General features: G+C 33.2%; 1 protein-coding gene across 1 annotated transcript; it reads left to right on the top strand.

Moving 5' to 3' along the window:
* The first annotated feature begins 13,246 nt into the window (after window positions 1–13,246).
* LOC149206396 (antimicrobial ginkbilobin-2-like protein) lies at window positions 13,247–14,134 on the top strand. Its single transcript, XM_089397683.1, has one exon. The coding sequence runs from the start codon at window positions 13,247–13,249 to the stop codon at window positions 14,132–14,134; it is 888 nt and encodes a 295-aa protein (XP_089253809.1).
* The last annotated feature ends 14 nt before the right edge of the window (window positions 14,135–14,148 follow it).

Below are 14,148 nucleotides of genomic sequence, written 5' to 3'. Positions count from 1 at the left end.
TGGAATTTTGTGAATGTAAGGAAGTGTTGTTGGTTTGTGCATAGAACTATTGGGTGATTGCTTTGAAGGAGGTGAAGAGGAGATTTCTTTCTGCTGGGAGGTGTTGCTGGATTGGGCCTCTTATGGTTGTAACACTCTCAGAACTTTACTTCTTCCATTAATAAAGCATTTGAGGTTCTTCTATATGCATGTGTCTTTGTGGCGTATTGATGCTTGTATATTTGATTTATTCTAATCCTTGAATCAACTATGGATGTATGCTTCTTGTAGTTTCCTTTTCTTGTGCTTTTGCAGGATCTTGGTGTAGCTGGGCCAGTGAAAGAGCAAGGAGCCGGGAGCAAGCAGCAAAGAGGGAAGATTGGATCAACCATTAGCGGAAGAAAACGGTTAGTGGATCCCTTTCTCCTCTCTCTTACATCTCATAAAGAAGTAATCTTGAATAGATTTGTATTCAGTTGTTGCTGAGGTACTATCACCCTTAGAGTGGGATAGGGTCATTCCGTATTGGATACTTTTCCCAACAACAAGGAGCCATGAGTTTAATTTACCCCGGGACCCTGATGCAGGAGCATCCAACTAAAAGGCGACAACCAAAATTGACTTATTCTGCTGGACAGAAGAAGAAGTTTTTGAATTTTATTTTATTTTGTTTGAAGTTAAATTTGGGCCAACATAGCCATTGTAATTTGCAATTAGAAGAACAATTAGATTATGATTAGTTAAAGTGTTAGGTATTAGTTTTAATAAATTATCCTAAAACTAAAAGACAATTTCTCAACCATATGGGAATGTTGGAAAGGTACAAAACAAAACCAGATCCACCTAGTCTGCCATCTTACGGAAGAAGAATAATAAGAAATAATTGATTTGATGATGCAGGAGCATTCAACTCAAAAATATCATTGTATTTTAGTAGACATAGGGGGTCTTGTGTTTTCGAGGAAGTTGGTTTCATGAGTATTAAATTAATGTAATTATTAAGGCTATGAGTGATTCTAATGAGAGAAAGTAGAATAGGGATTAATTAAGTATTGTGAGGCATATTTGTAAATGTTCTCGAATGTATGAGAACAAAGTATTGTGAGGCATATTTGTAAATGTTCTCAAATGTACGAGAACATGAGTGATGATGAGTGATTTTTGAGGATTGAGAGATTTTGAAATATTATAAATCTTAGATTAGGAATTGGTTTCATGATTTTGGGGATTAAATAGAATCCTTAGGATTTAGTCAAGTTTTTGAGATCCTCAAGGGATCATTGAGATATTTTAGGACTTGATGAACAGATTAAGGATCTAAAATAGGAAATGAGTTATAGAGCCTTTTGTATAAATGTAAGCCTAAAAGGCATAGAAGAGGGTTAGATGGCTACGAGTTAGTTCGAGAGTTAGTAGTTAGAGAGTTAGATAGGGTTTGATTGTAAGCCTACAGGCAAGAAAGGAAAAGGCCATTGATTAGAATATCATGCCAAAGAAAGACTCATTATATAATCATTTGTTTTTATATATACAGAAAATTTAATTTTGAATTGTGCAAGTGTGGATTGAGTAATTGAATGGTAAATTGTGTGTGAATCAGAGTATTTTCATAACATAAGTGTGCAGGGAATTCAAAAAGAATCCAAGAGAGAAGAAGTGTAGAGAGGAGTGTCACGGGGTTGCACACAAACGGTATTGGAGAAAAACCTTAATGGTTACAGGAAAGGTAGAGCTGTAAGGTTTCCTAAAACCTAAGAATTATGAAGGAAGTGTAAAGGCATGAAGAAGTGAAGTAACGAAGCTGAAGATCAGGATCATAACAAGTGAATACCGTAAGGTGATAATAATTACACAGATAGAGAATTGAGAAGATTATTACATGGTGAGACATAGAAAGAATTAAACAACAAAGAACGAGAATCGTTGGATCAATCAGATCAACGAACGAGAGTGAGGAAGATAGACGGCTAGGATTAAGTTACAAAAAATAAAGTTAAGAAATGTATAGATTAGGTGAAGCCATGTGTTAATGGACATAGGGTGGTATTCACAAGGGTTAAGCAGTTTCTCACGTGCCCTAAAGGTGGTAAGTGGTCTTTCTATATTCTACACGATTACCTTTAGTGGCTGACACATAGCACACGGTGGAAAGAGAAAACCAGTTTTCGCGCTCGCTCTCGACTCGTTATCGTTCATGCAAGTATTTGCATGATATTGTGCGATAGTCGTTGGATCTGATGGGGCAGATCAATGGTGGACATTAGCCAAGCTAGTTGGCGATCAAGTGACGTGATAACCGTCAGATTAAGGAGTGAGATCGACGGCGGAGATCTAATGCGCTAAAGAGAGCATCGATATATGTGAAAAGGTTTGTGGAATGGCAGAAAGGTAAGGTTAAGTGTGGTTTATGAAATATTTCTATTATATGAGAATTATAATAGAAATAAGTGGATTAATGATTATGGGTTAAGTTGAGTTTTAACCAAAGTCTAAAGACCATGGTATGGTTGATAAGCGCGGGTGATTAAAATCAGAGTCGAAGCTTATATGATATTTTGTTACCGCGGGTAATAAAATCAACTGAAGGGTTGAGTTATAAGGACTAAGAGAGAACCAAATATATTTCCGCTTAAAGAATTAACCTTTGATAAAGTAAGTTTCCATCAGATGTTATGTTTCCGCTTAAGCATTTATTTAAGGAGCCTTAAACCTTGATTTGTGAAGGTTTTACTAAGTATGGAATTTTGGAATTCCTGGGACACATAGTGTGACATGAAATTTTATTTGCATACTGTGGTTATATGCATCTTAGGCTGCATTATTATGGTATTTGCAACTTAGGCTGGCATCATTTGACAAACTGTGTGTGTGAAGCATTTTATTATCATAAATTCTATGTAATTATATGTGACATTCTCGACATCCTAAGGCTAAAAAAATTTTAACGACATATTGAGTTCTATTTGATAAAAAAACTAACACCACAGGAACCAGGACCATGAGCCAAGATGCATTCAAATTAAACAAGGATGAACAACAAATTATCTACAATCGAATTGAACCAGGAAGGAACAATGTATTTCAAAAGAAGTTTACAGTCAAAACAAAATGAGCGAGTATAGCTTTGCAAAGAAGATACCATAGGTACATTTTACAAAATATTTTGATAAATAGAATCTAAATTATTTTCATTTCAAAGAGTCCAAAATATACATTGAAATGGTAGTAAAATTGGATGAGCTCCAAATGGTATTGAACAACAAACCTAGCAAGGGTTTATAAAAATATATGTATTATCAAATGGATAGGTTCTACCCTACTCAAAAAACTGATAATGTATTTAAACAAACCCAAGACAAGCATAATACTGCTCAAGAATATGATATGATAAAAACCCTCTTGGGGTTTTAAGTTTTTTAATGCAACTAAACTACTAGTCACAAAGGAAAGGACCTACCCTTTTTTCACAGGGGAGCTTTAACCTCGAAGTTAGCAAGGAGCTATAAAAAATATAGAGAAATACGATTGACAGACAAGACTGCAAAGAGAGGAAGCGAACAATTTCGTTGATAACTTACCTAGAGAGAAAATTCATCAAACTAGAATATGAGAATACCAGAATAAGCATGAGAAATACTCAGTCACAATGAGGTTACAAATGGTTTTTATTTGCTCACAAAGGAGCCCAAAGATCATTAAAACAAAGACAAATGTTGATGGAGAGAATCAGAAAAGAAGACTTACCTATGCGTGACAAAGTTGAGGTGCTCAGGAGCGAAGCCAAAACTTGTTGAACACGCAGAAGACGGTTGTAGAAGTCACATACAGAACTGTGGAAAGCTGATCAGAAGTTGAAGGATAATAGTAAAAAAAATAATAGTGTTACTAAGCATGTGTGTCTCATGAAGAGAGAGACCCCACAAAGAAGAATCCGAAGCCATTTCGCATAGACAGAGAACCTTCACAAACCACCGGCGGTCACAGGGTTGAAACCCTTGTCCTCTAATTTCTCTCAGGTCTTGCAACAAAGAAGCAGAAGTGACAAACAAACCCTAAGGAAGAAAATCAAGGGTATTTTAATTGGAGAAATAAGCTCACAGATTCAGCTTGAGATCGCATGAGGGTGATCACTTAAGGGAAGGGTGTAGGTAGGTAGAATTAATTTCTAAATTAATTATAAGGTCCTTGAAATACCAACGCCAACAGCATTAAATTTATTGAAATTAAAGTTTGCATCCTTGAGTTCCCCACCAATTTATAGGATTTATACCTAGATGAGGTAAATGAAAAAAGCCTTGGATATGCAAAAATTACTGAAATATTTTTATTTGTTCATATGACTTAATAAGTCATGATTGAGCTAGGTAAGAGTTAATAACTAGAGTGAATGAGTATGTGTAATCATATGAAAATAATTCCATGAGAGATAACCATGTGTGAGGCCATGCATTATTGATTCTGGTAAGGTTATAACACTAAATAAGTATATGAAAATATTTGTATTTATGTTAGCAAATGTTATGAAACCAGCTCACAAAAAGATATAGAAAAGATAGATGAACGCCTTATAAATAAGCCTCTTCGAGGGGGAAACCTCCTTTACATTACATAAATGAACAATTCTTTAATGATACAAATGAAAGGACCTCCTTTCTATATATACGAGTCTAAGGGGTCATAATATAATCAAAGCCGACATAACAATAATAATGTAAGGGCACAATAATAACAACAGTGGGCTTCTATGAGGCACAATAATAACAATAGTGGGCTTCTATGAGGCACAATAGTAACAATATGGGGACTACATGGGTACAACAATATAATAAGGGGGTTGTACTAATAACAATAAGGGGTTACACTAGTAGTATAGGGGCCTAACATGCCCCTCTCCTTCAAAAAGTGTTGTCCTCAACGCTTGAGTAGTTCTTGATGCTTATGTATAAAATTCTTGCCATCCCACGTGGAATCTTCCACGGGTAAATTCCTCCACTTGATGAGATACTCTGAAATTGATCGATTTCGTAGTTGTTGGTGTTTCTGTGACTTCTCTAGGTTGCAATATGATTTTTCCTTCCTCTTCAAGTTCTAGCAATATTGTTTGAATTTGGATCTTCTACAACTTTTGAATGAGTGGCCATACATCTTCCTCCTTCTTCCATTCATCCCTTTCTTCATTTAACCAATCTGGTTGGATAATAGAAATAGCACAAAACAATGCTTCCACATCCTGATCCTTTCTTGAGAGTGCATCTGCAACAAAATTTTGCTTCCCTTTTCTATAGATAATGTCAAAGTCATAACCCAACATATTTGTGACCCATTTTTTCTATTCTTCTAAAGACAATAGTTGTTCTAAAAAGCATTTAAGACGATCATGATCCATTTTTACCTTGAAGTGTCTTCCCATTCGGTGAGGTTTCCATTTCTTAAGTGCATGTAGTATTGCCAACGTTTCATTCTCATAAATAGCTTGCTTGAGATGTAGTAGTAAAAATACCCAATCACCTACATCAAAACATTTTTCACTACGATGTTGATATACCTGTTCTTTCATTTGATTTTGCACCAAAGTGGCATTATCCCTTAAAAATTGGAGAACTTGTTGTTGATTCTCGATGTGATATTTCACTACTTGAACCTTTTTCTTCTTGATATGTCCTTCTATCTTGAGAGTTTGAGGAGTGGTAATTTCTTCCAATTCTTTACAAGATATGGTCGGATTCATTTCTTGATGCTCGATGTGATCTTTCACTTCCTGAACATTTTTTCTTGATATGTCCTTCTATCTGGATAGTTTGAGGAGTGGTAATTCTGGCCAATGCATTACAAGATATCGTTGGATTCATTTCTTCTTTCTTGATGTGATATTTCACTTCTTGAACCTTTTTCTTCTTGATATGTCCTTCTATCTTGAGATTTTGAGTAGTGGTAATTCTTGCCAATGATTTACAAGATATGGTCGGATTCATTTCTTCTTTCTCTGGGGCTGGGTCTTGGCATATATCCTCTTATTTTGATGTTTCTTGATCTTTTTCTTTCTCCTCTTCATACTCTATGTAAAATAATTTCTTCTTAGCACACTTATGACCTTTAATGCATTTGCTATCACAATTGTAAAAAAGCCCTTTTTCTCTTTCTTCTTCCAATTGTTGTGGTGTAACCCTTGTAGGTTGTGGAAGGCTAGGAGAAAAAACACTTCCATATTTATAGTTGTGAGGGGTATAATTCCTTGTTGCCATAATTTTTCTTTCCATTTTGTAACAAATCCCCTTTTCTCCTTTTTGTTCTAATTGTTGTGGTGTTGTTCTAAAGAAGGTGTTGCTCTTTGTATTCTCATAATGTGTTATAATTTCCTCCATGAAAACTGACCACATAACAAGTTCTTTACAACAACAAAGCCCTTTATACCATAAAAATTGATCTTGTTCTAAATATGATGATGCAATACATACCTTTTGTAATAGTGGTACACCATGTAGATCAAAATATTTCTCCATCTATAGTATCCAATTTACTAGATCCTTGCCATCAAACTTCCTCATCTCACTTTTTCTTGATTTAGGAGCTTGAGCTTGAAATGACTATAACTCTGTACTTTCAGATCTTTAAGTTCTGAAATTGCGACCTGCAGTAGCCCTCTGCGTGCTCTTTCCAATGCCACCAGTTTGATCAAATTTATATTCTCCAAGAAAGAGTTATGCACAATCTCCCAAGATGACCTTATTATAGTCTGGATTACAAAAGGAATCATCTCACAAGTTATCATGCTCTCTCTACAATCCCTTTTCTGCTCATAGATAGTCAAGGGCTTCTCACGAACCTTCTCCTCTGCCCTCCAAGCCTCCTATTTCCTTGTGCAATTTTTCCTAGGGTCCAATGCTTCCATAAGTGTGAATTTCCACCTCACACTGCTTACTTTGCTCAGAAATCACTGTACAAACCTGAAGGAGATAATTCCTTCTGCATGGGTGAGTTTCATTTATAAGAAAAATCCTCCAATTGATAGTAAATTTCCCTTCCTTTGATCTCAATTGGGTCTCTGACTGAACTGACATGCATGAGTTATTTATGAGAGAATATTCAGTTATCTGGAGAGCAGAAATTACATGCATGCAAGAATTAACTAACTGAACTCACAATTAATTCAACAAACTGTTTGAATTTATCTAGCTAGAGTTGACTTAGTTAATTGAGCCAACTAATTACAACTCAATTTTACAACTCATCCTTATCTCTTTAACTGATGGATAAATTCCTCAATCAATGGAGAAACTGTTGCATGTCCTCACATAGACTTCATGTTTGATTTTCTACAACTGATTAACTCATGGTGAATTAATAAATTATTTTACAAACAACTGTTAAGATCAAATTCAAATTTTACTTCTCAATTTTAGTCCAGGGACTGACTAAAATTGGAATCCATCCCGAAATGCTATTTATAGAAATTCTATTTTTAGCACTTCCATTTTTCATTCCTTATTGCTATGTCCAACATTGGTACCCAAACTGCTATTTATAGTAGTGTTATTTTTAGCATTTCTTGTTGCTATTTTCAACAAATCTTTCTAGTATTTTTAAGGGACTATGTAGTAGAGAAAGGGCATATTCGTGGTGTTGTGGGGATGAAGAGAAAAGTGTCTAGATGACTAAACAAGTGTTAGGGAGGTAGATGGGTGAACGTTTAAGGTGTTTGTTTAACCCTGGGACTTCTCATGATAAATCACATGAGTTGGAATAATGGTACTCTTGAATCAATATAAGGGTGCATTTAGTAAATGTACCGAGGTACATTATGTAAATGTGCAAGTTATGATTGTGCATCGATGAATATTGACGCATATGTTTGATTGAATTGTATGAAAGATTATCATGTCGATAGTGCATAGAAACAGGGGCTTCACTAGGGGAGAAATACAATACCATATGCATTCATATTGAGGGATATATATTGAGGAAAAAATGACATAATATATTGAACATATAATATGGGGTAAAGGGTTTTTATATGTTGTGTATAATAAATGGAGCTCAAATTTAGTGGAAAATATAAAGGGGTATAAAAACTGTTAATGAAAAAATGGATATCTACAAAATCTAATGAAATGAGGGTTTTTTTAAATTGGGAAGGCGTATTGCATTCATATTAGTATAGGCTTAAATAAATTTATTTTTAGAGGTATTTTCTAATATGTAGTTTGGTTAGGCATATTGTTTAGTATGCCATGAATGCATGTGCTATGTCATAGGTTCATTGAATCCCCCATGTGAATATATAGGGAATCATATTTCATTACATTTAATATGTTAGCATATACGAATGATAGAATTATTGGTATGTTATAATTTAGAGATTATTTCATGGGTTGTTGTAAAATTTTCAATGAAAATATTATATGCATGAATACTCATAATTTGTTTGATTGACTAGAAGTTTTGTCTGAGATATGGCAATCACTGCAAGTTCATAGTAAAGACTAGTTTCTACACACGTAAGGGATATACATCATAAGAAGGATCATATAGTTGTGAAATATGATTTTCATATCAATCAAATTTAATATTTATGGATGACATATTTATGATGACATTCCTTGGGAATTGTCTCTATATGATATAGATGAAATAATGGAGTTTCCTGATAAGGATATATGATGCACATTAGAGCTATAAAGAAATAGGGAGGATGCCATTATGATGGAACTAGAACCCTATGATATGTCTTGAATGCATTAAACCATTGTTATGTAGATGTTGCTAGTGTGATTCCTTAGTAGCAAGACTCTTTGGCTCTACATTCTTCCTGTATATGAAATCCTTAGCAAGATGGAACTCCTAAGGGGATATTTAATAGAGAATGGGATGCTTATACCTCAAATGATGCGTGTAGAAATGAAGGTGTGAATTGAATGAATATACTATGACGTGCTCATGGTATGCGTTGTTTGGGATCAATAATGAGTTATATATCTCGAGGCATGTTAAAGAAGATAATAATTTGAATCTCACCCATGGTACCCATGAGGAATAGAGATATATGCATATGGATAAATATTGTGTTGAATTGCATAGTTATCTTGTGTTGTGTTGTGTGAGTGTGTGTGTGTGTGTGTGTGTTCTTCAATTATGAATTTGCAATTCATATGGAAGGAATAATATATTCATGTAAATGGCTATGACATGCATGTTTACCTTGATGATTGTTGTAGAAATTTGCTAAAAAAATAAGGCCTTGGAAGCATCTTAAGGCTATGGAACAAATTGTCGAATATTATAGCCCAAATATAGCCATTAAAGGCCAACTATAATGAAGAGGAACTTATTGCAAATTCCACTGAAGAACAAAGATATGGAGACATGGTCTTATGGCTGGAAGGAAAAAGAGCACTAGGGATGGTGTTATGTCGATAGGCAAGGGAATATAATATCATAGTTTTTTACTATTAAAGAATCATATGTAATAATAATATATTCTTATATGATATGGTTTATATGATAGAATCAATCCATTGAAGGTTAATACATAATGATTTTGTTATGTTAAATGCATTATAGTTATTCCTAATGCAATGCTCAAGGCCAAGATCCAATTGGTGAATGCATATGATTCCAAATGGTTGGATAGGTTTGTAATGTGGTGAGTATTTTTTTCATAATCATGTAAAATTGAATGCTTGAGGAAGCAACAAGGGAACCATGACACTATAAGAGGAGAAGAGAAAAGAGGTTGTTGGGTGATTTGACTTTGAGATTGACATTTCAAGTATTGTAATTTCTTTCCCATGTTTCCTTACAAAATTCACATCAATATTTCACTTGTGGGTATGAGCTATGTAAAATTGTCATAGCCTTCGGAGGAGAGTATATCTTACACAAGAAAATGTTCTCTCATTTTCCATGCATTATTCCATTATCATTGAATAACCATGTGAGGGCATGGAGTGGAGACAAGATCTTATGTCATGGGGATTATTTCTCCTTAGTTTTCATGGTTTTCATGAATATAATAGCAACATTTTTCATGTGTTTATTGTAGATATAACCCCATATAAGTTGAGAAGCATGTTGCTGAAAATTATGAAAAAATGGAATGATTGAGAGAAATGCAATGCCCAGAATATCCATAGTAGTTGAGGCAATAGTTTCAAACCTATAAACCTATTATTATTATTCATTAATTATCAAAAGGTAGACAATAGATTAGGATTCTTTTGTGCACACTAAAGAGTGTTGGAGGAGAAGAATATTCTAGGGAACTATTGAGATGAGGAGTGAGTCTCATTGTGTTTTGGGAAATGAAAGATGGTGCTATGGTTGGAATAGGGCCTAGAGAGGTTTGTAGTGGATAGGTGGCTTGTCATGGGAGTAATGAATTGGGTTGAGTGGATTCAAAGTCTCGTAAGAAATTCCTTCACCCAAGTGGTATTATGGTTTGGCTTACAGGGGGGATCTACTTGATTCCTATGGTTGAGTGGAAAATTACTCCTTAGCAATTATATTGGTGAACGTGGCTTGCTTACTTATATACATGATCAAAATAAAAAATAAAAAATAAAACATAAATTAAGTTTAATGGAACTTGTGTAATTCTTTATTAGCTCATCTTCTATTTGATTATTATATTTCAATATCATGCACACATGTGAACATACTATGTATAAGGGCTACTTAGTACTCTTGCATAATTGTTATAGTTCATACTGTAACTAAAAGTGAACTACAATGTACAACAATTATAGGATCCACCACAAATGCTTAATATTGTTAGCTTGTAAATAATAAATACATAAAAATAATAATCACAATAACACAAAGAATATGATGTAAGTTTTATACAAAACTCATTTTTCCAACTACATTATAAAGTATCTCTCGAAAATGTTATAACAATATTGGACACATGACCATCTATCTCTAGATGAAAATCATCCCAGACAGATACATATTTTAATACAAATATAATTCTCATTTAAAAAAAAAACTATAATAAAGCTAAAAAAAAACAATGAACTCAAATTGGAAAACAATGTTTCCACAATCAATAACTCAAGGTTACAAATACAATAGAAAACATTTATTACAACAATTATATTACTATGCGTAAAACTGAAAATCCCCAATGGAAAATTATATATCTCATATTCCAATTAAACTTACAAATGAATACATTTTTTTAATTCATACAATTCCCAAAATATACAATGGTTAAAGTAAATTATTTAAATAATTTATGATAATTTTCAAAAACAAACCAATACAATATTGTTATAAAATAATTTTATAAATTATAATTTTTCCTCAAAAGTTATTTATAAAATAGATAAATCTCTCTATATAATTAAATCTCTCTATAAAAAAATAAGTTATATGTGTTGAGTGGATTTTAGCTCAAATGATTTGGTGAATGAGTTCAAGTCTTTTAAGACATGTAATAAACTCATTATTGCCATTTATGAATAGTTTTTTGATATTCATATTAAGATTATATAAAGATAAAGTAAGTAAAAGTTGGAAAGAAATTATATTTTCATTTTTGAAATACAAGACTTAAACAAAATATTTGAATATCCATCTTAAATTATATATATATATATATATATATATATTAAAAATTTCAATTATTTTAATAGAGGGATGTGTTACTCATTTCATTTTTATATATTTTAATATAAAGTTGATATATATCAATTAAAAAATATTAAAGACAATTTTTTTCTAATATAAACCATAAATAAAATGTATACAAGATTAAATAAATTATTTTAATATAGAAATATTTTACCATAGGTGAGAAATATGTTATAAAGTGTTTAAAAATATATTAATGACATAAAGACATTTAAATGTGTACAATGTGGACTATAACTAAAATTTAGTTATATTTGAATACTAGAGTAAAATATGTCAATGTCCACTATGTATATATTATATAAAATAATTGAAAATGAAATACTTCAATATGGATATTGATTAAAATATTTGAATGCCAACTATGTATACATTATATAAAATAATTAACAATTAAAAAAAATATGGTTGTCATAGGATTTTAGATTGTGTGGTTTTGTGAACAATTTTTTTCCTTCATTGGGTGGGTTCAAATCTTCAAAAACACCTTCTAAGTCTCATGTTTGTAGCACTCATGAAATAATTGTTCCTTGTATAATAGTGGTGGCTGATATTAGTTATACTTGATGTAATAGTGATGATAGATATTAGTTGTGCTAGGTGTAATAGTGGTAACTAAGAAGATTTTCTAAAGATGTTAATTCTATTTCATATTGGTCAAAATTCCATATACATTTTTAAGTATAAAATCCAATAAAAATAAGATTTTTAAAGCCATATATCCCAATACAATTTAAATAATAAAAAATTACAATTTCACAATTTTCTTTTATATCTAAAACATCTTCTTGGAATAAAGTAATTAACATGCAATTTTTTTCACAATTAATATAAATTCATTTTAATAAAAAAATTATTAAACATTAAATCCACTTATATTAATTCATTTTATTAAAAAAAAATTTATTAAACATGAAATCAACTTTTTTAAAGTACCCATATTTTTCCAAATTTCACTTTAAGGTCTATGCACTTTGTCAAGGTTTTCAATCACAATAAATTAAACTAAGTAATAAAATTCCAGATAAAAAGATATTTAAGACCAAAGAAATTTCCTAGTTGATTCTAGTGACCCATTTTTAAATTACTATGAATTACACTGAGTCATAAAATTCCAAGTAAAAAGATATTTAATTCAAATGAAATTTCCTCGTTGATATTGGCAACCTTTTCAATTACAACTCATCCAACTAAGTCATAAAATTCCCAACTTTTCAATTACAACTCATCCAACTAAGTCATAAAATTCCAAATAAAAATATATTTAATTCAAATGAAATTTCCTAGCTGATTATAGTTTGACAAACTGAAGATGTGAGCTGACTAAACCTAAAAAACATAAAATCAAATCCTTTGCCTTTTTCCAAATGTTACCCGAGTTGCTAACGCATCCATTTTTACGTTAATCGGATATTTCCTGGCGAAGAGCTCGACTTGACTTGCGAAAGCGATAACGCAACTACATTTGATTTTTGAGGATATAAAACGCCCACGTATCAACTTTCCGTCAAAGTCAATTCAACCGTATCTTCCGCGTTGCTCGATTAAAAAGACGAGAGCCAAATCCAAAATACACTGCCTTTAAAGCTAAAGAAGGGATTAGCGCAGATTGAGAGTGACTGACTTCAATTACAGAATGGCCCCTTCTAGCGTCTGTAATTGGAATATCATACTATTCGCTGCAACATTCAAATTATTAACGTTAGCATTAGCCACAGACGATGGATTGATCACCGCCGGCAAATGCACTGGCAAAGAATTCATCAATGGTAGTGCTTGGCAAAGAAACTTGAACGTGGTCCAGAGCTCATTGATTAAAAATGTTAATAAGACGGGCTACAGTATTTCATCTCATGGAGAGAATGGAGATAAGGTGTACGGACTTGCTCAGTGCAGGGGAGACCTCAATGCCTCTGCTTGCTGGGCATGTGTTGAGAATGCTAAAGAAGATATTGTAAGTACGTGTGGCAATCATTCCTCCAGGAGCGTTTATGAGATGGAAGGATGCTTTTTGAGATATGAAACTTACAACTTCTATTCAAAATTATCGGCTACATCACTCGACCTTTGGAACTGCGCTGGGACGAGCACAAGCAGCACAGATCCATTTCTGTGGCTGGTTGCCAATCTTTTGACGACGGCCGTGGATAAAGCTGTGGCCAGTAATGTTGGATACGGTACGGCAATCGATGGTGGGAATTATACTCTAGCTCAGTGTTGGAGAGATTTGAGTATGGATGACTGTAGAAAGTGCCTCAAAACGGCGTACGATAATTTCCAAATTTGCCTACAAGGATCTACCCAAAGAGTGGCCTTGCTTCAGAACTGCGTGATCCGTTACGAGACATACAAGTTCTTCGGCGATGCTGTACTCTTACCCTCTCCCCCCGGTGGTGGAAGTGGTCCTTCTCTACCGCCTTCACCCTCCAATGGAAGAGCTCCTTCTCTACCCTCTTCACCCTCTAATGGAAGCGGCCCATCTACACCGCCATCAAGAGACACAATTAAAGGTATTGGCATTTAAGTTATGAGGGAAAT

This window comes from Pinus tabuliformis, chromosome 1_2, assembly GCF_031772625.1.
Source record: "Pinus tabuliformis cultivar Carrire ecotype Pingquan chromosome 1_2, CPIR1, whole genome shotgun sequence".
In the NCBI taxonomy this organism is placed as follows: domain Eukaryota; kingdom Viridiplantae; phylum Streptophyta; class Pinopsida; order Pinales; family Pinaceae; genus Pinus; species Pinus tabuliformis.
This window is presented reverse-complemented; position numbering and strand designations above follow the sequence as displayed.